We start from the raw sequence: 27,807 nt of genomic DNA on the forward strand, positions 1-27,807 counted from the left end.
GGGGAGTGTGTGTTTAGGATGGAGGGAAGAAGGGGTGTGTGTTTAGGTTGGAGGGAAGAAGGTGAGTGTGTGTTCAGGAGGAGAGAAGAAGGGGAGTGTGTGTTTAGGAGGAGAGAAGAAGGGGAGTGTGTGTTTAGGGTGGAGGGAAGAAGGGGAGTGTGTTTAGGGTCGAGGGAAGAAGGGGAGTGTGTTTACGGTGGAAGGAAGAAGGGGAGTGTGTATTTAGGTGGAGGGAAGAAGGGGAGTGTGTGTCTAGGGTGGAGGGAAGAAGGGGAGTGTTTGTTTAGCGTGGAGGGAAGAAGGGGGGTGTTTATTTATGTGGATGGAAGAAGGGGAGTGTTTGTTTATGGTGGAGGGAAGAAGGGGAGTGTGTGTTTAGGGTGGAGGGAGGAAGGGGGTGTGTTTAGGGTCGAGGGAAGAAGGGGAGTGTGTTTCGGGTGGAGGGAAGAAGGGGAATGTGTGATTAGGGTGGAGGGAAGAAGGGGAGTGTGTGTTTAGTGTGGAGTGAAGAAGGGGTGTGTGTGTTTATTTGGAGGGAAGAAGGGGAGTGTTTTTAGGGTGGAGGGAATAAGGGGAGTGTGTGTTTCGGGTGGAGGGAAGAAGGGGTGTGTGTGTTTAGGAGGAGGGAAGAAGGGGAGTGTTTGTTTAGGGTGGAGGGAAGACAGGGTGTGTGTATTTAGGTGGTGGGAAGATGGGGAGTGTGTGTTTATGGTGGAGGGAAGAAGGGGAGTGTGTTTAGGGTGGAGGGAAGAAGGGGAGTGTGTGTTTAGGAGGAGGGAAGAAGGGGAGTGTGTGTTTAGGGTGGAGGCAAGACGGGGAGTGTGTATTTAGGTGGTGGGAAGATGCGGAGTGTGTGTTTATGGTGGACGGACGAAGGTGAGTGTGTTTAGGGTGGAGGGAAGAAGGGGTGTGTGTTTAGGGTGGAGGGAAGAAGGGGAGTGTGTTTAGGTGGAGACCAAGAACAACTGAATAAAGGAAAAGGAGAGAGAGGAATATCAGAAACGGAAATAGAAAAATAAAAATTGCTGTAATGCTGAGATATGAAGCTTGGAAACCCTGTGCACTGGGAATCTGATATGAAGTTCCTCGCAGTCTGGTGAGTCGTTAGTGCCTTTCTCTCACACCTCCTGCAACCGGGGTTCAAACCTGACATTGGATTCCGTCTGCATGCTGTTTGCACATCCTCCTTGTGATTGTGTAAGCTCCCTCCGTCATCCCAAAGGTGTGCTGACTAGTACATTGATTGGCCAGTGCAAATTACTCTTAATGTAGGTACCTGATAGGAGAAATTAGTCTGGGGTTCTTACAAATAAACAGGAAACTGGACATCCTTCTCTGACATTATTAATATGAATCCTGGAAACGTGCCCCAGGTTAGTCACCATTTTCAGAGAGAGAATCCGAGTTACATTTTACCCAGATGACATTTTATCAGAACTGGCCAGAGCAGATATAAACTGCAAAGCCTGGTTATCAAAATGATTCATCCCCGGGGACTGTACTCTCCCTACTGGGTGATGAGAGATTGTTGTTTGATCTTATGATGGCCTTTGTTGAAACAGTGTAAATCATCAAGGTCTCGAGTTCTCCTAATGCCTTTACTTTCATTTCCCTGGCTAGAAAGCTCCAACCCAGTTTGAGAGCCATATCTCCCACCTTTAAGTCTCTGCCCCAGCTGGAATCCTTCTCCCGTCCTCCAGTAGGAAACTAACCATCTCAATTTATCCACTCTCGCTACCCGCCTCTGAAATAGCAGTGCTCTGTTCACAAAGGACCAGCCTGCATATTAGCATCAAATGGTGGTCCTGTTTTTATTCAGTGAACTGACCTCTTCCTCGTGGATGCTGATTTACAACCCTATAGTGTGTGACATCACTACTGAACACCAGACGTTTGCCTCATTTCCGCTGAAGATCCTCCAGCTTCATGGTCCCACAAACCTAAACTTCTCCCCAGGATCCACAGACAAGTCTGCTCTTGTAGAATGATCATTTCAGCCTGGAAACTTACTTCTTCTGACCTCATCACTATTCTCTATGGGTGTGTCTGATGCCTTCCATCTACTTTGGCAGTCTGCAGGCCTTCTGGTTCCATGCAGCTCATTTTCACTACGGATGCCCAATCTCCCCACACCATACCCTCCTCTACTTGTATGATCATTGAAGAACCAGTCCTCCCATTCCACGCATTTCTCAGAACCTCCAATAAAATTCTCAAATCCAAGACTACAGAAGAAAATTTGTTCAGATCTCGTCAAGTATTGCCCTTGCCCATGGGTCTTACTGTTATAATGTGAGGTGTCATTATTTTTGTGTGTTGGCGCGTGACCAAGTGGTTAAGGACTCGGGCTAGTGATCTGAAGGTCGTGAGTTCGATCCTCAGCTGAGGTAGCATGTTGTGTCCTTGAGCAAGGCACCTAACCGCACATTGCTCTGCAACGACACCGGTGCCAAGCTGTATCGGCCCTAGTGCCCTTCCCTTGCACAATATCAGTGGCGTGGAGAGGGGAGACTTGCAGCATGGGCAACTGCCAGTCTTCCATACAACCTTGCCCAGGCCTGTGCCCTGGAAACCCTCCAAGGCGCAAATCCATGGTCTCATGAGACTAACGGATGCCTATTATTTTTGAACCTGTTCATCAACATTTCAGGACTTTACATGCATGCAACTTTCTCTGAAACATGTCAACTTGTCAATCAACATTGATGGCTTTGGAACTTTACCTGAGAACTGCCTTCAGGGCTTTTAAAAAAAAAATGTACAGGATTTTTTAAAAAGGTTGTCTTTTCATTTCAGGCCAGCTACAATGTGGACTCAAGCCCTGTCAAATTATCGAACCTGCAGTCTCAGGTGAATGATGTAAAGGGGATCATGACACATAATATTGAAAAGGTTCTGGACAGAGGAGAGAGGCTGGATGACCTCATTATCAAAACAGATGATCTCCAAGCCACAGTGAGTATTCAAGGATGCTACCGATAACATAACTAGCTGCATAATTGAGTTACTTCCCAACAATATCCTTCCCTTTGCTGGCTACCTAAGGTGGACCTGCCTGATCATGTTTGTCAAAAGTTAAATCCCGTGCCTTTGAGCAGGAGGAACAACTGTCGTGACAAGTTGCAACAAACCCTTTATAATAAAAAAAATGGAATGAGTTTCAAGTGCCGTCAATATTGCTTAATAAGACCGTAAGTCATAGCAGAATTATGCCATCCAGTCCATCAAGTCTGCTCTGCCATTTCATCATGCCTGATCCATTTCTTAATCCTATTCTCCTGCTTCTCCCCATACCCCTTCATGACGAATCAAGACCCTATCGACCTCTGCCTTAAATACACCCGATGACCTGGCCTTCACAGCCACCAATACAACGAATTCCACAGATTCACCGGATAAAGAAATTCCTCCTCATCTCCTTTCTAAGTGGACATGTATCTATTCTGAGGTTGTGCCCTCTGGTCCTAGACTCCCCCACCACAGGAAACATCCTGTCCACCTTCACTCTATCTAGGCCTTTTAACATTCGATAAGTTTCAATTAGATCCTCCTTCATTCTTCTAAATTCCAGTGAGTACAGGCCCAGTCATCAAATGCTCCTCATATGATAAGCCTTTCATTCTCAAAACCATTTTTGTAAACCTCCTTTGAACCCTCTTCAGTGTTAGCACATCCTTTCTTCGATAAGGGACCCAAAATTGCACATAATCTATCTAAGTCCTTCTGCAGCCTTCCTGCTTTCTCAACACTATCAGCACCCCCCCCCCCACCCATCTTCGTATCTTCCACAACTTGGCCACCAAGCCATCAAATCATTGACATACAACACAGAAAGAGGTGGTCTCAACACTGACCCCTGCAGAACACCACTAATCACCGGCAGCCAACAGAAAAGTTCCCTTTACTTTCACTCTTTACCTTGTGCCAATCGATTGGCCAATCCTCTACCCACACTAGTATCTTTACTGTAATACCATGGGCTCTTATCTTGTTAAGCAGCCTCATGCGCAGCACCTTCTGAAAATCCAAGTACACAACATCTACCATTTTTCCTTTGTCTATCCTGCTTGTTATTTTCCCAAGAATTCTAACAGATTGTCAGGCAAGATTTTCCCATAAGGAAACCATGCTGACCTTGGCCTATTTTATGATGTGCCTCCAAGTACCCCAACACCTCATTCTTAACAATCGACTCCAACATTTTCATAACCACTAATGTCCTTTCTCCTCTTCCCTCCCTTCTCGAAGAGTGGAGTGGCATTCACAGTTTTCCAGTCCTCTGGAACCATGCAGAATCTTAATGATTCTCGAAAGATTGTAACTAATCCCTCCACAATCTCTTCAGCTGTCTCTTTCACAACCCTAGAACGTAGTCTATCTGGTCCCAGCGACTAATCTACCTTCAGACCTTTTAGCTTCCCAAACACCACCTCCCCAGTAAAAGCAACGACACTCACTGCTGCCCCGACACCCTCTAACTTCTGGCATACTGCTGGTGACTTCCACAGTGAAGACATGCAAAATAATGATTCAATTCCTCTACCATCTCCTTGCTCCCCCCCCCCCCCATTACCACTCTCGACTCTCTTTTACTTGTTAATCAAGCTTTTCACTTTCAACAACCCTGAAAGTGTCGAAAGTGCAGAGCTAGATTATGTTCTGTGTCAGGTATCACATGGGATATCGGCTTTAGTATCTAATTAGTTTCAGATTGAAAATAGGTACACACTTTTTTAAAACTAGAAATTAGGGAATTGCAGTGAGAGAGGAAAGGGCCTGACTTAGTCGTCACACGTGACAGCTAAATCAGCAAGTATTTAACTGGAGATTATTCTACAAACTCATAACAGTAAGTTCAACTGAGGCAGGACTGGCCTCCAGGCTTCTCCGAAATCCAGGACGTCACTGCTGGGGAGTTAAAACTGGGCCTGGTTGCGTTGTTGGACAATTTTAAGGTATCCACTCTGGCTCCTCTTATGCAATAGATGAAGGGCATCCTGATTGTTTGGCATTTTTGAAAGAGCTGGTGAACTGGTAAGTGAAATTGTGGCTAAAGAAGGTGTATGACTTGCTTGCTTTTATTGGCGAGTTCACGAGTCATGAAATTATTTTGTAGTTTTATAAAACGCTGCTTAGGATGCATGTGGGACATTGCATCCAATTCTGGTCATCGGCAGGTTTGATGACCTTGGCAGATATGTTATCATGAGATGTTTTATCTGTGATCCAGCTCTCAACCCACTTAAGTGATTTAATTCAATGGAATTATAGACATCGGGAAATGGTGCAGTCATATTGGGAGTAAATACAGAGTCAACTGACCAGGAAGTTACCTGGATTGGATGATATGCAGTTATGGGGAGAAGTTAGACAGGCTGGGCTTGTTTTCCCTGCATCGGAGATGACTGAAGGCTGACTTGAGAGTATACAAGATTTTGAGAGTCAGGCTTTGGAGAGAGTGCAGGAGAGGTTCACCAGGATGCTGTCTGGATTACATAAGGACATAAGAAATAGGAGCAGGAGTCGGCCATCTGGCCCATCGCGCCTGCTCCACCATTCAATAATATCATGGCTGATCTGGCCATGGACTCATCTCCAACTACCTGTCTTTCCCCCATAACCCTTAATTCCTCTACTATGCAAAAATCTATCCAACCTTGTCTTAAATATATTTACTGAGGTAGGCCCCATTGCTTCATTGGGCAGAGAATTCCACAGATTCACCACTCTCTGGGAAAAGCAGTTCCTCCTCATCTCAGTCCTAAATCTACTCCCCTGAATCTTGAGGCTCTGTCCCCTAGTTCTAGTCTCACCTACCAGTGGATTAAAACGCTATAAGGAGAAGGAGGACAAATCTAGAGGGGCAGAGACTAAGGGGAGAGCTGATGAAGGTTAAGATTATGAAAAGCAGAGATAGATAGATGGCTGGTATCTTTCACAGATTCAAGATATCCAACACATGCATTTAACATGAGAATTGGGAAGTTCAAAGGAGATGGACGTAGCAAGTGCTTTTTTTCAAAGGATGATGGAGTTGAAGCCAACCGCCTTATTGAAAGACTGAGCAAGGCCAAGCTTACTCTTCACATTCCTTACGTTTTTCAGTGTTAAATTGCCTCTCCCACCTCCTGCAAAACGGCCAACTCTCCCCTGGGAGTTGGCACAGAATAAACAACTCAATGCAAATTCATGTAGCAATCCAAGTACTTGGAGTCTGACGTGTACTTTGAAAGTATGTAGCACAAAGTTTGTCCAGCAGCTGCTGAGGACTGTTGACATTTGATTATCTGTGGCACCCTAACTCAGATATTTCCCCCAAGCTGAGAACTCAGTGAGACCATTAAAATCAGACAGACTCTTCGATAATGGCCAGACTTCTCCTCCATTTCAGTACCTCCACGCACTGAACTGAAAGTCAAGCCTCACATGAGAGAAATATAAAAAATCCTGTTCCAGTATTAGATGTGGGAATCAAGATCCTTAAAAAAGATGATGACATCACACATTTAATAATGTGTGTTGTCATTTAAAGAGAACTAATTTATGAATTTGCCAGGGGGAAATATTCCAGTGACTTGTTAGTGGCCATCAGTATAGGTTTTATCTGTGATCCAGCTCTCTACCCACTTAATTCAATGGAAGTGTAAACTTTGAGGAACAGTGCAGTTGTACAGGAGAAAATACAGAGGTGATTCATCAGGATATTGCCTGGATTGGATGAATATATTATGGGGAGAAGTTGAAAGTCTGGGCTTATTTTCCCTGCATCGGAGATGACTGAAGGCTGACTTGATAGTATAAAAAATTTTGAGAGTCATAGATAAGTTAGAGAGTCAGTCTCATTTTCCCACCGTAGGGGGTATCAAAAAGAAGAGAACACAGTTATAAGGGGAAAAAGTTTTAATACACAAAAAGCAGTTGATATGTGGCTCATTCTGATGGTGAGGGAATCAAATATAATTACTACACTTAAGTGGCATCTAGCCAGACACTTAAATAGACCAGGCATCGATGGACAGACACTTAAACAGATTAGGCATCGATGAATAGGCACAAATAGACCAAGTATCGATGGACAGGCATTTAAATAGACCAGACACCAATGAATAGGCACAAATAGACCAGGCATCGATGGACAGACACCTAAACAGATCAGGCATCGATGGACAGACACCTAAACAGATCAGGCATCGATGGACAGACACCTAAACAGACCAGGCATCGATGGACAGACACCTAAACAGATCAGGCATCGATGGACAGACACTTAGGCAGGCAGATGCAGATGTGCAAAAGGATCGGCATGGACATGTGGCCAAAAAGCCATTTCTTTATGGTATAACCCTATGATTTACATTGTGTAATGAAGAATTATATGAATAAATTAGTGTTATACAGTCATTACATTCCTGCTGCATATGTTTTTCATTCTAGAGAAAGACAATAGATACAAGTTATTAAAAAGGGTTAGTTTCTCAGCACTACATAGCAAGGCATGCCATGTTGTCACTGGAAGCTGTGGGCTACTCAGCACATTCTTGACACATTTCACTGTATGTTCTGATGTACCTGTGACAAATAAAGTTCATCTTTAATCTCAGTTCCAAAGTTAGATGATACACAAATGGGTTCAGACAATGGAATCTGCTAAAGTACTTCCCAGTGTAGATACATTCACTGTGTTGTTCTGAGCTTTGCCCTTTGCAGGAAGCTCACTTCAAGGGTCCACAATCCAGACAGGTCTGATTTTCAACCCTCCTAGTCAAAGCAGTCCGAAAGTGGCCTTATTTTCTACAGGGACATTTTTCAATCAGCAAGACTACATGATCTATTAAATCAAACATAAAGCTTAGTAATGTGGGTAGATTAGATAGGAAACATCTCCTGCAAGTAAGACAACCCTTCTGTGCAGGGCTAGCGAAAGCATAAGCTACACTGATCGAACTGTGACTCTGAGCAGATGGATCCGATACCTTACTGGATGGTGGAACAAATTTGTTTACAATTAAGACCAAACTTTCCCTCCTCTTTAGTTAAGTCATTCTGGCTTCAGTAGAAGAAATGGAACTGCAAAAGACAGACAGCTGGGATTTGTGAAAGGCATTCTGTTGTCAGACCTCTGAATCTGTCTACCGCACAAGCAGCTACTGAGCTAATTACCCATAAAAATACGACACCCAGTCAATTTACAAAACAAATGGCACCACTGAACTTGACTAGGGTGGCTCTGGATGGTAGGCATAACAGCAGCACTGGCTGTTCCTTTTGTTCACCAGAGACCATGCAGGATGGGGCACTCGCAGGATGTTCTTATCCCTCCATTCTGCCGAAATACAATCCAAGACATTATCTGTTCTAAGGAGGATGAATTTGATGAGGATTTCCTAGCGTATTGTACACGTACATTCTGAATTCTCTATCCTGTTTGTTTCAGGCTGATTCGTTTCAGAAAACATCCACAAAAATTGCAAGGAAGATGTGGTGGAAAAACACAAAAATGATTATTATCATTGTAGTGATTGTGGTTGTGATCATCATCTTTATCATTCTCTTTGCTACTGGTGTCATCCCAACATAGGTCCCACTACTACCCTCCCACTGATGGACTCAAACAATTTCACCTTTGTGTATATAATGTGATTATTCCATCTAGAAACTATAAGGAAGCTTTGTAATCTGATGTATGTAAAATAAATTGTAGAAAATGGATAATAAAGCTATTAATATTTGAAATTATTCATTCTTAGAATTACAGATGATTTCAATCTATATTGCGTAAATGTTATTTTAAACCCTTAGAAGACATATTTCCCCTCCCCCTGCACAAATGTTGTTCTGCCTTCTAATCTATACAGTTATTTCAATAAGATGTTGACGTACAGTCGAGGCATAGTTCTCATTAGCTATAGTTATGCTCTAAAAGCTGGTCAACTCTGCAAAGCTTTCATCCTCATGACGCCTCTTGGTGACGCGCTGGGAGGAATTCAGAAACAGGAAGCCCGATTGGTAACCCATCTTTACTGATCTAAGGGGGAAAGAATCATTTATCCTATAGAGTGGATTCCAGTTAATTGGGACACATTGGCCCATTCAGTAGCTGCCCCAATTAGCCAAAGTTTCATAGAAATGACTAGTCAAGTATAAGAAAGAAGATAAGCAACCATTTAATTGAATAACAAATTATGTATTGAAATAAAATACAGAACAAACGAGAACATGACCAATACTACTTCAGTACTACAAAACTGTATTGGTTCCTAATGAGGAATTCATCCAGTGTACCCTGCTGTGTTCTTTTGATTGACTGTAAATGAACAAAATCAGCACAGGCACCCAGTGTAGATAATGGGACACTGGCCTTCAGAATCAGGTCTAATATCACCAGCATGTCATGAAATTTGTTACTTTTCACAGCAGTACAAAGCAATTCATGATAAATATAGGAAAGAAAAGAATTACAGTATATATCTATATTAAATAGTTAAATTAAAATAGTGCAAAAAGCAGAAATAAATTTTAAAAAAGTAGTGGGGTACTGTTCATGGGTTCAATATCCATCCAGAAATCAGATGGCAGAGGGGAAGAAGCTTTTCCTTGAATTGTTGTGTGTACACCTTCAGGCCCCTGAACCTCCTTCCTGACAGTAACAATGAGAAGAGGGCATCATGTCCTGAGTGATGGGGGTCCTTAATGATGGACGTCACCTTTCTGAGGCACTGCTCCTTGAAGATCTCTTGGATAATATGGAGGCTAGTACCCATGATGGAGCTGACTAATTTTACAACTTTCTGCAACGCACTCCGAGAAGAATAATGTGGGCTGCCTTAATGACTATCGCCCGGTAGCGCTCACATCCACAGTGATGAAATGCTTTGAGAGGTTGGTTATGACTAGACTGAACTCCTGCCTCAGCAATGACCTGGACCCATTGCAATTTGCCTGTCGTCACAATAGGTCAATGGCAGACGCAATCTCAATGGCTCTTCACATGGCTTTAGGCCACCTAGACAACACAAACACCTATGTCAGGATGCTGTTTATCGACTATAGCTCAGCATTTAGCACCATCATTCCCACAATCCTGATTGAGAAGTTACAGAACCTGGCCCTCTGTACCTCCCTCTGCAATTGGATCAACTTCCTAACCCTAAGACCACCATCTGAGTGGATTGGTGATAACATCTCCTCACTGACGATCAACACTGGTGCACCTCAGGGGTGTGTGCTTAGCCCACTGCTCTACTTTCTATACTCATGACTGTGTGGCTAGGCATAGTTCAAATACCATCTATAAATTTGCTGATGATACAACCATTGTTTGTAGAATCTCAGGTGGTGACAAGAAGGCATACAGGAGTGAGATATGCCAACTAGTGGAGTGGTGCCGCAGCAACAGCCTGGCACTCAACGTCAGTAAGATGAAGGAGCTGACTATGGACCTCAGGAAGGGTAAGATGAAGGAATACATACCAATCCTCATAGATGGATCAGCAGTGGAGAGAGTGAGCAGCTTCAAGTTCCTGGATGTCAAGATCTCTGAGGATCTAACCTGGTCTCAACACAATGATGTAGTCATAAAGAAGGCAAGAGAGCGACTATACTTTATTAGGAGTTTGAAGAGATTTGGCATGTCAACAAATACACTCAAAAACTTCTATAGATGTACCATGGAGAGCATTCTGACAGGCTGCATCACCCTCTGATTTGGAGGGGCTTCTGCACAAGACCGAAAGAAGCTGCAGAAGGTTGTAAGTCTAGTCAGCTCCAGCTTGGGTACTAGCCTACAAAGTACCCAGGACATCTTTAGAGAGTGGTGTCTCAGAAAGGCAGCATCCATTAAGGACCTCCAGATACTCCTCACTATTACCATCAGGTAGGAGATACAGAAACCTGAAGGCACACACTCAGTGATACAGGAACAGCTTCTTCCTCTCTGCCATCCGATTCCTAAATGGACATTGAACCCTTGGACAGTACCTCACTTTTTTTAATATACAGTGTTTCTGTTTTTGCACATTTAAAAAAATCTATTCAATATACGTAATTGATTTACTTGTTTATTGTTTTATTTATTATTTTTTCTCTCTCTGTAGATTATGTATTGCATTGAACTGCTGCTGCTAAGTTAACAAATTTCACATCACATGCCGGTGATAATAAAACTGATTCTGATACCGTGCAGTAGCTCTCCCCCTCCCTTCACCCCACCCTGTACCGGATGGTGATACAGCCAATCATAATGCTTTCCACGGTACATCTGTAGAAGTATTTGAGCGTTTTAGGTGATAAACCAAATCTCCTCAAACTCCTAATGAAATATAAATGCTTGTCTTGCCTTCCTTATAGCTGCATCAATACGCTGGGACGAGGTTAGATCCTCAGAGATCTTGACACCCATGAACTTGAACACTCTCTCCACTTCTGATCTGATCCCTCCATGAGGCTTGGTTTGTGTTCCCTCGTTCTACCCTTTCTAAAGTCCACAATCAGCTCTTGGGCCTTACTGACGTTGAGTGCAATGTTGTTGCTACGACTCAACTAGCAGATATATCTCGCTCCCACACACCCTCTCGTCACCGACTGAGGTTCTACCAACGATGGTTGTATCATCAGCAAATTTATAGATGGCATTTTAGCCTAGCCCCACAGTAATGGGTATAGAAAGAGTAGAGGAGAGAGTATTCATACAATACTTTTGACAATTGCATCTTCAAAATCTTAATTTTTATTGTAATATTCACTACCTTCAAATTCTTTGCAGTTCCAAACTTGAAGTAGCGAAATCATTTCATTTTCATTTCCAAGCCTGATTGCTTGAAACCACGGTGAGCAAGTTTTTGATTGTCTTACTGCTTTTTTTTTTGCCAACTATCTGTGACAAAATTGCTGCTTTTTGAACACAAACACACACAAATGACACTATTTAAAAACTGCTTTAAGCACGGTGCAGTGTGTAACAACCAGTGTGTGCAAGTGCATACAACCAATGCTAGTTAGAAACTGTTTGGCAACAGTCTCCTGTCCCAATTAAGTGACATAGTGCCCGATTAACCAATGGACCAATTAAACAGGATCCCATGTACACGCAATGGTATTTTTAAAGAATAGAACTATGTATCCATTTCTTCCCTGCCTGGATACATTAAAAACGTGATTTCCAGTGTGCTGTAACATGTTGACAGGAGGAAAAGATAAAGGGAAACAATAGTTGCAAAGGAAGGAAACATCAAGCAATGACACATTAGAGCCTGGTAGGAATTCACCAAGCAAAATGTGAACATGGTGTTATTGTTTCTAAATGTTTATTGTGTTAGTAAAATAAGGAAGGGGTGATAGTAAACAGGAAGAATACAATAATAATAATAATCTGGAAATTATTATAGAAACATTATTGCCCAGTTTTGTTGACATTTTCAGATAGATCATCATAGTGAGGACCTGTGGGAATGTTTCCTTATCAGGAATGTCCAAACCATTTTCAGTGTTCCAGATGGTTTTAACAAGTATTCCATATCTGGGTTCATGTTTTCTGTCTGTTACATGTGCATGTGTTAGAGTACAGAACCATGCAATGGAAATACTATTTGAAACATTACAGCAGCAATACATATACAAAATCAAAATGCCTGGCCAGATTGAAGCTATGCAGAAGTATATGCATCATACAGTAGCCCAAAATCTCACCGATAGCATCATAGAATTATCCTGCCAGTGTTGTGTTGCATCCAAAACTGTCACCTGAGTTAAGTAAAAATCAGGACACAAGTCCTGCATGAATATTAAGAAACTATTTCTATAGCAACAACTACAGTATCAAATTTTTGCATAGCATCTCAGCATACGACCCTTTATCTCACCCAAAAGAAGTGACATTCCTCACTTTTGTAAAGGGTGACATTTAATTTCACAGTATACCTTACCAAGGTACACTAACTAGCCTATGGTATCTTAACAAACCGATCCAATTAGATTCTCAGGCTCTTTCTCAATACCCAAAATATTCAATCCCAAATACTTCTGCCTTGTGTCCTTCTGAAATTCTTTCAAAAGTTTTTGAATCTGCTCCAGGCAGCACATTCCAGATGTATTAATATTGAACAAATTGAATTTCTTCATGTCTCACTACTTTGGATCCACACACCGATGTACAGCCACTATTTATCAGTAACTTTCAGCTTTTTGATCAGCTTCATCAGTTACAATTCCATTAAGCTGTTTTTAGCAACCTTAAAGATTTGCGATTGTCTCTTATTGATTCCCCTTTAAAACTTGTGGCATTTACTTCACCTTCACTAATTTGCTCTACTGGGCTTAGGACTGACAATACACCTAGGGATCAGCTGATTCATAAATAGTACAACAAAATATCAGTTTAGAATTTCCTCAAAAACATTTGCAGTGTTGGTCTGCGTTGCATATAGATTTTCTAGGCCTGCTCTTTTTCAATCCTTCTGATGCAATTGGTACAAAATGGGCTTAAGCAGTGATCATGTTTGGGAGCTGACACATTTCCGTGGCTGCTTTTCTTAGACTTCCGGTGAAAACCAAGATTCTCATCCTATGGCACATAGGAATCTCCTTCCTGGGTATTGTGGCTTGTTGGTCATTAGCATTGACCCTTCTAGCTTGCCCAAGGTAGCATACAGTACCTGCGCTGTTCAGAAATACGTCCAACAAGCCAGCTAGCTCTGATCCCAGCCATCCAGTGGCCACGTCAAGCCCTTGCTGGCTCAGTTCTGCAGTGCTTGCAATCTTGATCATTCTTTTACACATAACCAAAGGCCACAGATTGTATCAAGTTCTTTGTCTTGAGGCAAATCCCAACTTCAGTTTCACTGGCTGTGATCACAGGTCCACAATGTTGAGTCATCTAAGCAGCTGGACCAAGGAGCTTCAGTTTCAGGATGTTTAAGTGCAAGGCCTGTTTTGTCACCCTTAATGGGCTGAGGGGTGAAATTATGTGAACTAAGCCATTGGCAGAACTGTGGAAAAGGCAAGATGCCAAGGGAATAAAAGTGGCCTTTTGTGCATAATGCTTCTAAAGGTTTGTCTTCCCACTTAAAACTCAATAACTAATAGCCCACCAAGACCTATTTGATTAGAGTTCTAAACACATTCTTATAAAACCCTTTATTTTGTACTCTTCTTTTGCTGCTTTCATACTGAAATTGGTACACATTTTCACTCGCGCAGTCTGTCAGAAATATTCATACAGGTATAAACAAGAGCCCACCTGATCTTGAGTCTTCATCTCCTGGCAGGTTACTATTTGTGGACACTCACTTGGCCCTAGTCACAATAGAGCAGTCAATATAATCGGAGGCGCTTCTTTACCCACTTCTGCCAGGATACCCTGGGATTCCCTTCCATCTCTCAGGGGTAATTTTTCTGATCTTTCTCCTTAATCCCAAGGGATAAACACCTGTAAAAACCGGTTAATGTCACAGCAGGATATAGATGAGCACCCACCAAATGTACTATCTCTGCAGCAGCTAGGAACTCAGTGAAACTAATCTAGCTATTGACAGAATGACAATGCAGAACTTTCACCAATGGCACTATCAGGTCTTGGAGAAATAGTCTGCGGAGACTATGTAGACAGGCCGTTGAAAAATACAAATGAATGCTTTTTAAAAATGCAGGCAGTGAAAATCACATGCAATTAACTTTCTTGCCTATGAGTAAAAATTGTCGTAAAGCAGAAATTTATCCACCTTCTCTATTAAGTACACAGGTGAACAAATAAACATTCTCTACTTGTCCTTCAAATAAACCCCAAGGCTTTAAGAACTTTGACATATCCCCTTTACCAATTTTTATTGATACACCATAGGAAAGCATCACGGCTTGGTATAACTCCTCTGCCTGCAGCCATAAACATTTGCAGTTATAAACTGCCCAGGACATCACAGAAACCAGCACCACCCCCCCTCCCCCCCATAGACTATACTACTCACTGCCTCCAAGGCAGCCAGCGTGTTCAAAGGCCCCACCCATCCCAGACACTCTCTCTTCTTACCTTGTCCATCTGGAAGATACATATGCCTGAAAGCATATACCACCAAGCTCAAGAACAGTTTCTACCTTGCTGTTATAAGACTCGTAAATGGCACCCTAGAACAATAAAATGAACCCTTGATCTCAATCTACATCGTTATGATCAGGACCTTGATGTTTACCTGTACTGCACTTCACTCTGCATTCGCTACTGTTTTACTTTGTACTACCTCAATGCACTGTGTAATGACTATGTATGAATAGCGTGCAAGACAAGCTTTTCACTGTATGCGACGATACTAAACCAGTTCAATCATTGAAAAATTAAAGCCATCTCTACATAGAAGAGACAAGAAACACACATTATACAAAAAAAGTTTTATTAAAAAACCAACAATCCAATAGGGTACTTGTACCATATCTAAATGACGTCACAATGAATTGAACACATACGCATCCAATGTAACAATCCATATGGGGAGAAAATGTATAAAAAAAAGGCTGGTCACAGAGAACACATCTATCAGGTAAAAATAATAAAAGCTATTTTTTTTTTAAATCAAAGCCGAATTCAATGAGATGGGACAGGAGGCAGCGGTTCTTGTGCAGATGGCAGGAGGGGGTGGGATAGGAGTTGGTGAATGATACCAAAAAAAAGTACTGAACAGTTAAGTGCTGCTTTAGAGAGGCCTAAACACCACTTCCTATGAATCTTCTATCTGGAGTAAAATACTGTTGCTTCACCTAAAAGAAATCAAACAGAGAATGGATGTTGGAGATAGTCAGATTCAACAGATTAAATAATCATCAGATCAAATCAAAGTTTTACAATACTGAAATACCCACCCTTATAAACCTAGAGCTTTAAATTCAAGTTAATTCAACCACCAAATATTTACTACTTAAAATCTATAAATGCTTAATAGTCCATGAACTAAAATTCCAGAGAAACTTGAAAACTTGTACCCCAAATGGTGTTCCCATACCCATTATTCACTTGTTAAACCAAAGAATAATGTTAGCTGCTTTATAAAAACCTCCCAGAAGTATATTGAATGCACGGTGCGGAAATACAAGTTTCCACAAATGACCAGCTAATAAAATACGTCAGTCTCAGGAATTGTCTGGCTTTAGCACATGGACTATTTGCAATTACAACTACAAGGACTATTAAAATGGGGGAGGGAGGAAAGCAAGCATTTAATAAACTGGATTTAGAAATATATATTAATACACTTGGAAAGTCCAAAGACAAGCTGTATCCATAGAAGAATGAATTATTCTGTAAGCAGTCGTATTTAACCATTACTGGGGCCTGTAAAAAATGCATTAAATTACATTAATATAATAAGCAAGAAATAAGTGAAGGCAAAGCTTGAAGTATCCATTTTATTTTAATGCTGATACAGGATGTTGGAAGAGACCATACCAAACGGCAGCATTCGAGAGCGCGAGCGTCTCGTACTCTGTCCGCATTGAGCGGGCCTGTGAGAATCGTGTGCTCAGGGTGACACATGGCCTGCAATGAAGTTCCCGCTGGCGGGTACAAACAAGGTATAATGTCAGTTAGCAGACAATGGCTTTCTTTTTGTCTTGAAGTGTCCTTTATTTGTACCCATTAGCAGTACTTTACCTGTTTAAATTTACAACTTGTAAAAAAAAAGGGCAAAAGCCATAAAGCTTCTTACAGCATCTGCATTACAAAACTCCGTGTCTACGTTTTTAAAAAAAAGCACTTGAGTGCTGTAAAATTTTAAAATATGTAAATTAATTATAAATATAATTTTAACAAAAGTTAAATAATGTTAAAATGAAATTTAAATGAATAGCTAACATACCTGCTTCCAATGGGCTGCAGGGACAAATCTTAGTATGGTTTGTAGCTATTCTGATGACCTCCACGTCGTGGTGCTTTCCCATAACCACTCTGTTGATCTGTAACATTTTTAGCATTTACACAAGATGCTCAATGATCCATTTCACAGTCAATCAAAAAAAAAATCACAAATGTACCCTGGAAATCTTCTTGTTTTTTTTAAAAAAACCTCATCAAAAAAGATTTTCATCCTCATCAGGTTTTAGATGAACTGTTTACTTATAGTCCACTTAGGTTATGGGGCTTATTTTAAACAGATCATTAAGGTCACGCACTATCTATATCACTGATTATGGGATCTGCATCTCACCCTTTGTTTTATTAGGTTTTTCCAAAGGCACACATCTGAAAATATCAACCTATCTAAAACACCACTGACCTGTTGATTTTAACTTTTTATTTTAGACATCCAATATTTGGTTTAAATTTTTAAATTTCATTTTCAGTGTTAGGTATTGGCCAGGCCACAAGTGGGAACAGTGCACTAACAGAGCACTCCTGCCACAATGGGAAAACAGGGCCCACAGCAGGAACGAGGAGGCCAGTTCCATCCCACAGGAGCGCACATCCTTATCAGCGGACCAGAGGGCCCCAACCCCTTCAATGATTGCCCCACCCTCTTTGCAAGAAAAAAGCGTGGAAGGGAGAAGCAGCAGAAAATTAAGATGGAACATGCAGTAGTCCAGCCTTTTGCATATCATGCAAATTTGATTTTTGGGTCATGCAGTGCTCAAAAACAAACAACTTAACAGTCTAAAGTTAAAATTAAGATTTCATGTCATGCAATTATATTTGAAAAAGTTGAACAAGCACTTACTGCCATAGTCACCATATCCATAGTAGTTATTATAAGCAGGATAATCATAACCACCATAGCCTCCATATCCTTGGCTATTGTAGCCATAGTTATAGCTGCCATAGCCTTGATTCCAGTAGTTATTATATCCTTGGTTCCAGTTCTGGCTTGGAGCTGAAATGTGCAATGAAGATTTTCATCAACTAGAAATTGCAATTCAACGCCACAGAACATCAAGAAAGTACGTTACCTCCAGCACCTGTCCCTCCGCCTCTCCCACGGCCTCGACCTGCGAAGGTGCCTCGGCCAACTCCCCATTGCTGCTGCTGTTGGTAGACTTCCTTTGACATTGCCACCTTGATCTCACACTGCCAAATAAGAAACAATTTCAGCATTTCACCTACACAAGACAAAAAGGCACTTCTAAATTTAGAGATAAAATATTAACCCTTCGGGGTCTACGAGGGTCAACTCAAACAATCATATGCATACACTACAAATATGCAGTCCATAAGGCACAGGGAAATTTAAGGACCAAAAATAGTATTAATCAAAAGCATTCAATTCTGCTGTTGGATTTTGACATGGTGACAGCAGATTGCGTCGATTGCAACCAATTAACTTAATCTCACTCGAGCTAACATTCCATACTGCCAAGTCATTCAGTAACATACCTTGCTGAGTCCAACATTATGGAACTTCTTTTCAAGAATCTTTTTCACCGGGTCCTCTTCCTTGAAAGTTATGAAACAGAAGCCACGCCTCTTATTTGTTTTGTTGTCCATAGGAAGCTCTATTGATTCCACCTAAATTTAATGTGACACCATTAACACTCCATGCCCATGCACTAGTGGAGCCAAAGTGGCAGCTGCACACCCCACTCCTACCACATTAAAAAATTATAACATAATGTTCACACATCATGAGTTGTTAGATGCCTGTAAAATTATAGGGAGGGTGGGTGGGTGGGGAGGGGTTGAGGGTCGATTCAGTGGAGAGTAGAGTGGGATAATAAATCAGCCACGACTGAATGGTTGAGAAAACTCAAAGAGCCAAATGTCCTATTTCTGCTCCTATGTCTTAAGGTCTTGAGGTAAAGTGAGTTGAATAGATGGCCCACCAGAGCTGGGAAAGGCAAAAGCAATAAAGAGGGCCTGCGCATCCTGGTAAACTATGAGTTCATGTGAAGCTTACATTCCACACCCATCTCACTGATCCCTCCCTCCTTCCACCCCACACTTTCAGACCCATCAATCTGAACCAAGGGACATTAAACTTGGAAGATTATGGTGCAAAACACATACCTCCCCAAAAGCTCCAAAGTATTCTCTGATCTTCTCTTCAGCTGTATCTGGTGAAAGACCGCCTACGAAAATTTTCTTTACAGGTTCCTTTTTCATTGCCTTGGCTTTTTTTGGATCAATCACTTTGCCATTCAATTTATGCTCCTTCTGTTCCATAACCTATATGGAAATGGAACAAGAAATTCCAAACATCACACAACGAAAACAAATACTGAAACTTGATTTCATTTCCATTATCTTCTGAACCCACTTTTTAAGCCCAAGGTTTTATGATCAAATACCTTATCCACACTGTCAGCCTCTTTAAACAGGACGAATCCAAATCCTCTTGAACGCCCTGTAATGGGATCCAACTTTAATGTGCAATCTACCACCTCTCCAAATTTAGAGAAATAGTCCTTCAGATCTTTCTTTGTGGTATCCCAGCTGAGGCCACCCACAAACATTTTTCTGCAGAAACAGTGAAGTATACACACATCAGTAGCCAAATCAAGACTTAAGCTGCCTCACACAGTAACCATGTACCTTAGTCACCTTCATCAACAGTACATGCAAAACCCCATTAAGCAAGCAGAGGCATGATAGTGGATGCACAAGAAAGATTAATTAAGCAATTGTTTAAACAGATTAGGGCCTTGTATTTTACTGTGGAGTAATCCAAAACAAATCAAGATACAAGTCTATACAAAGCATAGATGAGACTGATCTCCAGCCAAAAGTCCTGGAATTTCTCCTACCAAGAAGTCCAATTTATACCAGCACCCCACAATGTATAGTTTACCTGCCTCAACACTGCCAAAATCATTCTTATAGTATGTCAATATTAATTCCTGGCCACAATGGACTCAATCTTTTACACAGCTTCCTCTAAAACACTGAATAGGTCAGAACTTCAAGGAATATATCTTTAATTTTAATCTTGAATTTTCTAGTTTCAACCAAGACTGCTTTCCTTGCTGAGTGAAGTGAATCTCAAAGTACAGTGACATCAAAACTAATCAAAAGTGAAATGAGCAATAAGGCCTTAAAAGTTACCAAGATACAGGCTGTAAATATGCAGAAAACAAAAATCATTTTTTAAAACAAGTTTACTGAATCAGATCAAAAATAACAAACATGAATTATATACACTGGACAGTAAGGTTTAATTGCCAACAATTCTAGACCTTGGGCTTAGCAGTGACACAAGTGCACACTTGAAAATTGTTACATGCAGCTCTACACCCATTTCTGCCAAAAAATGTTGATGATGGTTCTGGCCAGAAGCTGTCCACAATAATGGTGGGAGAAATTTTTGAGCAGAAAAAAAATAAACCTCAGGCTTTAATTTTCACTTTAAAAATCAATCTATTCCTGGGTAAATGCTCCTGTCCCATCAACCATTCCCTGATATTCAAACTTTACAGGGAATACCAACATGTTATGAGTATGACATTCCTGACTTTAAGCATTTGGTCAGACTAACAGGAACCATAGCTCAAGAATCTAAATGGTGGCTGATTTCGTCACTCTTCAAACAGAACCAAATGGAACACACAACCCACTGCTCTGATTGAGAAAACTTACCAAACTTGTCACCTGTAACTCAAACATCAGGTATGTGACCACTGCTATTTCAGCTTCGTAGGAATTGGAACAATGCCTCTTGGTGCCAATGGAAAGTTAATTTCCAAGATTTAAAATGGATTGAAGTTTTTGCCAAGATTTGAAAATCAGAGACGAGGAGGATACTCAAACACCTTTTTTTTCTTTTCTAAAAAAGCAGTTATGCACTGAGACATCATTACTGTACTATCAAGTACACTATACAAACCAGAATAATCCCATTGCTGACTGCTATATGCAAGAAACATTTCACAGACACATCACAGATAACGTCCAAAACTGACCAAGACATTACAAATAACTCCGATTCTGTTTGCGTTTGAAATTAGCCACCAAATAAACGCGCTGGAATGTAAAATGTGCAAAATCATATATTGACCTATTATCCACACGGGCAGAACTGGACAACTTGACACCATTCAACTCTGTACCCTGAAATTGGCATAATAATAGTTAACCCCCCCCCCCAAAATTGCTCCAAGTATTAATCTTGCAAAAAATATAGCAAACAAAAACAGACTTTTTTTTATTACCGTACAACCAATATTACATGTTACCTTCAAAGGACATGGCCATCAAATTGTGTGATGGCTGTACTACAGACAATAAATAAACGAGTGCTTTTCGTACAAAAAGGCGTACACGTTGCCAAATTTGCGTTCTCCAACAGGAGTTACAATTTAAAAAGAAAATCGACTGAAATGGATAAGCTTAAAGAGCAGCTCGACTCCTGCCTCTGCCATTACAGCAGCATCCGCGGGAAGGACAAGAGCACATGGGGGGTGGGGGAGACTTCAGGCGGAAAATTGCGGCGGCGAACGCGGAAATGAAATGGAGACCGTCTGCAGCGGGGCCACCATCGCGCCCGACGCGGCCTCCGCCCCCTCCCGCCATCCACACACACACAATGGCCCCGCATGTGGGGCCTCCGATCACAATAAGGAGCCCGGGCCTGGGGGCCAGTAATCGGTAACCCCCACCCCACCACCCACTGCCCCGGAACTCGGGCGGCAAGGACGGTGATGCCCGCGGCACCCGTACCGACACCGCCGGCCTGCTGGGGCGGGGGAAGGGACGCGCCGACCGGCTGGCCTTCGTCAGGGCGCCGCCAATCACTCACCCTTCGTCCTCCTCCGTTTTACTGGCGTCGATCTTGGCCCCCTCCGTCTCGACGACCGCGGCCGAGCTGTCGCCGCCCTTGGCCTCCGACGCCGCATCGCTCAGGCCCACCGCCGCCGACTCGGCGGCCGCCGCCACCGCTCCCAGGCCTTGTTCCGTAGCCTCGGCCTCGGAGAACTGCACCGCCTCCGACATCACTGGGCACACCCGGGATCCCGCCGCCGCCGCTGCCCTGATCAAAGGGGGGGAAATGCACTCGACACACACGTCACGCCGGGCGGCAGGAGCTGATAACGAAGGGGAATGGGTGGAGTGTGCGGCGGAACCGGGACACAACGACGGGGAAGCTGTCCAGCCGACTGGCGGGGCCAAAGAGGGGAAGTGGCTGCCGACGCTCTTCTCTTTAAATAATGGTGTCTCCACAAAATGGCCGCCCCGACCGGGACCAAGGCCCAAAGATGGGTCACGTGGGCCGGGGCAGCAGCCAATGGGAGCGCGGAGGAGCCGGAGGCCGGCGCCGGCTGGGGAGAGGAGAGGGACTGGAATGTTACCAAGGAGGTGTCAGCTCAGCTGGCTTCGTGGACAAGAGGTAACCCCGGCCTGCCGGGAGCGAGAACGGCGACGGCGACGACTAACGGGGAGGAGCGAAGTGGGCAATGTTTTGGCGTGCGGAGTCCTCCCGCAGGTCGTGGCGGCGGCGGCGGCCCAGGCAGGCTGATAACTTTGTGTGTTGTCTCCCCTCCGTACCGTACCGCTTCACCATGTAGCTGATGGGCTCGAGGCATGTTTTTTACCAATGGACAATTGTGGGGTTGTCCGTGGTGTAAGTTTCCAATATCACTACCCCGAGCCTTACCAATAGCATCATATAAATCGGGGAAAAGGTTTTAGGCGCCTCATCTTTCTGGCGATATTGAAAAATCAGTCAGGCTGGAGTGTCTTAATGTACCCCTTATCAACAGCATAAATGCAAGAGATTCGGCAGATGCTGGAAATCTGCAGCAGAGGAATTCAGCGAGTCGGGTAGCATCTGTGGATGAGGACAAACAGACATCGTAGGCCGAGAGATTTCTCCCGGACAGGAAGCAAGGGGGGAGAAGCTGGGAAGTGGTAGGTGAAATCGAGTGAGGTGGTCGGGGAAGGGGCATGAAGTAAGAAGGATTCTCACTTAGACAATTAGCACCAACATCTTCCTACTGCCAGCAGATTAGCTACAGATAAATAAATTATTCCATTTATCGAAAAAAATAGTTTGTACACTGTACATTTTCTTCCACCGATTGCAAACGTTTGCCTTCCCACCCACTACGATGGTACTTCTGAGATGATAAACCCAGAGCAGTTAAAATCACAGCTGCATCTTTACCCTGCTCAGAAACCGCAGACCCTCTCATGGGTTAGTCATCCTCTCACCTCGTCTGAGTATTGCCGCCATGTGATTGGAGATTCTCCTTCAAATGAGTGCTCAAAATAGTTTTTATTCTGCAAGTTTAAAATAACATGCATAGATGTATAGACTATAAGCATGTTTTGCTTACAGCACTTCCAATAAAAATGAATTTTAGATCCCAATGTTTGAGTGATTTGAAGGCGCATCTCTTTCGAATTATCACTGGTTAATCTGCTCCGTGCCTTACAGTGTTTAATTTATGCGCTTTGGTTTGTTATTTATGCGTCATTCATCTGTAGATTCTATCCTTACCTTCATATGTTATGTGTGTTCCGTGTACTACCGTGCTGTACAGCCTGCTTCAGAGAAACGTCGACTCGTTTCTGTAAACATTGTATGGTTTATATACGTCATGTGCATGCATATATGGATATAAACTTGACTTGAGATCTCAGGACGAAATACTTCTGAGACACAGTGCCTGTTATTGTGTGAGGTAATTTGGTAGTAATAATCTTTACTGCGGGGTGGGAGGGAATAAGTGATCTCCTGTGTACCTCAAACCACCCTGCTCCCACCCGTCTGTTCTTCCAACAGCGCTATGGAAACTTAAATTCCCTTGAACCATGCCAATGCGGGAAAAAAATGTTCAATTTCATCCTTCAGATGAGCTGCTGAAGAGGACTTTTGTCAGCGTTGCCCTCCAATGTCAGTGCAGATTAGGTGCTGAGAATTACATTCGAACGTGCCCTATCAGAAATGAAAAGTGTATTTTCACTTCAACCAGGCTGATGTACATTAAACAATATTTTCAAAAAGTTATTTTTCCTTGGATGGCAGATGCTGGAATCTGCAGGAAAATCCCCAGCGGGCGGAGGATCGTGGACATTTCGGGTTGAAACTCTGCATCAGAATTCCTGAAGCAGGGTTTCCACCTGGAATGTCAACAATTCCCTCTCCTCCCACTGAGTTCCTCCAGCAGATTATTACCTGCTTATTCTGATTTCCATTTCTGGCATTCATGTTACCAGTATTATCAGGAACAGCTTCTTCCCCTTTGCCGTCCCATTTCTGAATGGATATTGAACACCACCTCGCTATGTCTTTTAATTTTTTTTAGTTTTGCAGTACTTAAATTAACTATTTGGGATATATATATATTTGGTGTAATTCTTCTTGTGTATTGTATTGTACTGCTGCAGACAAGTCTCACAACATATGCCAGTGATATTAAACCTGATTCTGATTTCTAATATGATTTCCCATTCATCCCAGAAGGAAGAAATGTATTTTTGGTCTTGAGCAATGGCTTTCTGTCACTGTTTCCAGATACCAGCTTAGAATGTGTGTCGGCGGTAGGCTGTTCCATTACTGGAGGGATGTCTCACCTTGTTCTTGAACAGCTTTACAAATAATCCGTTTAACATGCATAGCAGTCTGTATATTTAGGGCAGAATGAGACTCCTATTAAATTTTGAAGATGCACAGATGGTTTCCATGAAAGCAGACTAGAAACTCAAGAGATCATTGCGCTGTTTTTCCAGAGTTTTAGCCAACCTTTAGCAACTCCAAGCGGCTGCATGAAGAGAATTTCTTTCTAATTGAGTTAACAGGGAAGTCAAATAGTTTGCATTGTTGAGACACTGCCATCTCTTGGGCTTTGTTGGTTCTTCCATATTGTTATTTTTGGAGCTTCTAATTCTAATGCTCATCTCTATGAGAGCAGTTCACACTGAATGGAGCAGAATTGATTGGCATTATTCAGCAAATAATGGCAAGACTATTAGGAAAGCAAAATTACATTCTTGTAAAAAGATAAGTAATTTTATTTTAACTTTCATGCTCTAAAATATCCCAATAATTCCATGTTAGGGACAAAGTTAGCAACTAGTTTCCACAGCAAAGTATCTCAGAGAGGAATGAGGCAAATGAATGGTGATATTTGGTAGACAACAGAGTCTTATAATGATCAAAAACTCTTCACTTTTCACTTCATCTGATTACTTTAGCTGCACACTTCATATGCATATGCCATTGCCAATAAGTATTGTCATCAGCCAAACCTGGGGTCTGTTTTCTCCTTTCATTTAAACAATAATGCAGTTAACAAGGGCATTCCTAGTTAGCCAGTAGCTGGCTAATGTTAGGCAACAACATTGCTGCTTTCAAATACTACTATCTTGGGTAGTTTGGCTAAATCTCGGTGAAACCAGTATCCTTGTGGGAATATTGGTTTATTAGTTGTGGTTATACACAATTTTATCACAAAGTAAAATAGCAAGGGAAGATTAATTAAATCCATTTGCACTACAACCACAATGTGTGAGGTGCTGAGATGGGCACAGTCACAATGTTTCAAAGCCAAGTAGATGGTTTTAGAGGGATAGGGTCCGAACACGGACAGATAGGGCTAGTCCACTGGGCAACACACTCAGTATGGATGAGATGGGCCAAAGGGCCGGTTTCTATCCTACATGATTCTATGGCTCTGTAACTACTTAGCCTTTTTAATGCAGTAAAACAGCTCTAGGCACCTCAGGAACATCAGCCAATAACATTTGGCATTGAGCAATTATGAAGTGATGTAAGAAGAGGTATTTAAAAGCATGGTCCAAGAGGTCGTTTTAAAGGATGTTAAATGAAGAGCCAGAGACAGAGGTTAAGAGTTTCAGAAAGAAGCTCATATCTTAGGGGAATGTATGGCTGGCTGTTATGCAGCAATGATCTGGGATAATTCCCTACACAGGCCTCGGCTCAATGGTCACACTATCAAAATAGATTCATCTCCGTAGTCCCCTTTATATTTTCAAATCAGATGCAGTCAGAGATTGTGTGAGGTGACACGGCAAGTATATTTTTCTGAGTCTAATGTATCAGCTGTATTGCTACTTTTAAATGATTTCCGTTTACTGCATTTTGAGGGGAATTCTCTGCTGACTTGAGGGATGCTCAACAGCTGTGGCAGGGTTTGAATTTAAAGTTAAATCAAACGACATGGGAGACAACAGGGCTTTGCTTCCAGATGAACTCAATGCCTTCTATCCTCGCTTTGATTGTCAGAACATGGAGGAACTATCGTGAACTCTCACATTCCCCAATAATCCTATGATCTCAGTCTCTGAAGCTGACCTGCAGGCTGCCTTCGGGAGGGCGAAGCACCTGGACCAGCAAGGGTACCTGGCCAAGTACTAAAGACCTGTGCTGATCAACTGGCTGGAGTGTTCACTGAGATCTTTAACCTCTCACTTCGGCAGTGTGTAATACCCATCTGCTTCAAGCAGGCTTCAGTTATACTGGTGCCCAGGGAGAGTGTGGTGACCTGTCTCAACGACTATCACCTAGTTGCACTTACATCAGTGATGAACTGTTCTGAGAGGTTGCTGACATCGGCTCCTGCCTGAGTGACGACTTGGATCTATTCCAATTTTCCTACCGGTGTAACAGGTCCACAGCAGATACCATCTCATTGGCTCTTCGGTCAACACTGGAACACCGGGACAGCAAAGATGCATACACCAGGATGCTCTTTATCCAGTACAACTCAGCACTCAATACCATCATCCCCTCAAAACTAATCAATAACTCCAAGACCTTGGCCACAATACCTCCTTGTGCAATTGGATCCTGGGTTTCTTCACTTGTCCCAGTCAGTTCGGATTTGCAACACACCTCTTCTACAATCTCCATCAGCACATGTGCATCACAAACAAGGCTGTGTGCTTAGCCCCCGACTGTAATCGCTTTATGAATGTGTGGTTTAGCACAGCTCCAATACCAGCTTCAAGTTTGCTGATGACACCACTGTTGTGGGCCGAATCAAAAGTGGTGATGAATCAGTATACTGGAGGGAGACTGCAAATGTGGCTGAATGGTGTCATAACAACAACCTGTCACTCAATGTCAGTGTTGTGACGTGGATGAAATTGCCGGAGAGACAGAGTCACTGGTAGATACAAAGCAGCTTCTTTATTCGACACAACAAGGTACAGCAGGCATCTTACAGATGAAGACGCTTTCGGTGGAAGGGTCTGCTAGCCCAATATGGGCTCAGTATTTATATGCTAAACACAAAAGGCAATTGCTACTTACAAAGTTATAGACAATGCTTCCTTTTGAAACTACATACAAACATCACACCTTCTGACTTCATCCTTTCCTCCTGACGCCTACATGTCTCGGTTGGTACTCACAGCTTTTAGGAATGCAAGTTAAATCCACAATACATTTATATGGTATTTTACGTGCTAACATATTGGACAATTAATATTTATAAAGTATAGATAATACTGTCTTCGAAACTACAGCATCTGGTCAAACTACGGCGTCAGCAGCGTCTGGTATTCACAGCTTTCAGGAAATGCATTGTTGTGAACTCAATCCACAGTACTTTGTCAAACAGAAGACCGGTGGCCAAGCCATTTAAGTGTAAATGAATCATCTACCCAAAAACTCACCCTAACAGTCCCTCCTCTTGGCCCTCCTGGACAAAAATTAAATCTGTACCAGGAAAGGCCAACCTAGGATGATCTGCTCAAATGGGGCAGCAAGAACGCCCTATTTCGAAATTCGCCCCCCCCCCCAGTTTTGCGTGCCTCGATATCCATCCTAGCATTCCCTAATCACTACCTACCAAATGTTAAGCAGAGAGGCTGTTCCAAGTCTATAGAAATGCGTCTCCTTTCATGTGCCTGTCGCTCTTTTCCCCACAGGCTGACTGCAG

At 42.5% G+C, this 27,807-nt stretch overlaps 2 protein-coding genes across 4 annotated transcripts; one reads left to right on the top strand and one right to left on the bottom strand.

Annotated features, from left to right (window-relative positions):
• Window positions 1-1,349: 1,349 nt before the first annotated feature.
• On the top strand, window positions 1,350-8,736 carry LOC140195685 (vesicle-associated membrane protein 8). Its single transcript, XM_072254399.1, has 3 exons — window positions 1,350-1,373; window positions 2,797-2,955; window positions 8,435-8,736. Exons 1-3 carry the CDS (start codon window positions 1,350-1,352, stop codon window positions 8,576-8,578), a joined length of 327 nt encoding a protein of 108 aa, XP_072110500.1. The 3' UTR covers window positions 8,579-8,736.
• A 6,624-nt stretch (window positions 8,737-15,360) lies between these two features.
• On the bottom strand, window positions 15,361-22,142 carry hnrnpd (heterogeneous nuclear ribonucleoprotein D). Of its 3 annotated transcripts, XR_011885377.1 has the most exons (9): window positions 21,699-22,142; window positions 19,255-19,423; window positions 18,974-19,132; window positions 18,344-18,475; window positions 17,920-18,037; window positions 17,691-17,843; window positions 16,836-16,932; window positions 16,427-16,533; window positions 15,361-15,741 (listed from the first exon to the last, which is right to left on the bottom strand). XR_011885377.1 is itself a non-coding variant. In XM_072253031.1 (8 exons), the coding sequence occupies exons 1-7, from the start codon at window positions 21,890-21,892 to the stop codon at window positions 16,865-16,867; spliced, it is 993 nt and encodes a 330-aa protein (XP_072109132.1). In that variant the 5' UTR covers window positions 21,893-22,142; the 3' UTR covers window positions 15,361-15,741; window positions 16,836-16,864. The 3 variants fall into 3 exon arrangements, 2 of the variants coding, with proteins under 2 accessions (XP_072109132.1, XP_072109133.1); XM_072253031.1 differs by lacking the exon at window positions 16,427-16,533; XM_072253032.1 differs by lacking the exons at window positions 16,427-16,533; window positions 16,836-16,932.
• Between the last annotated feature and the right edge of the window lie 5,665 nt (window positions 22,143-27,807).

This window comes from Mobula birostris, chromosome 3 (genome assembly GCF_030028105.1).
Source record: "Mobula birostris isolate sMobBir1 chromosome 3, sMobBir1.hap1, whole genome shotgun sequence".
NCBI lineage: Eukaryota > Metazoa > Chordata > Chondrichthyes > Myliobatiformes > Myliobatidae > Mobula > Mobula birostris.

Bases quoted from the DNA above. Each gene is read 5' to 3' on its own strand.
- hnrnpd (XM_072253031.1), bottom strand. From the start codon at position 21,892: ATGTCGGAGGCGGTGCAGTTCTCCGAGGCCGAGGCTACGGAACAAGGC. The intron at 18,476-18,973 runs GTATGTGTTTTG...CATTAAATTTAG, and splicing joins ACTTTGGAGCTTTTGGGGAG to GTGGAATCAATAGAGCTTCC. The intron at 17,844-17,919 runs GTAACGTACTTT...TGCACATTTCAG, and splicing joins CGGAGGGACAGGTGCTGGAG to CTCCAAGCCAGAACTGGAAC.
- LOC140195685 (XM_072254399.1), top strand. From the start codon at position 1,350: ATGAATCCTGGAAACGTGCCCCAG. The intron at 1,374-2,796 runs GTTAGTCACCAT...TTTTCATTTCAG, and splicing joins ATCCTGGAAACGTGCCCCAG to GCCAGCTACAATGTGGACTC. The intron at 2,956-8,434 runs GTGAGTATTCAA...TGTTTGTTTCAG, and splicing joins CAGATGATCTCCAAGCCACA to GCTGATTCGTTTCAGAAAAC.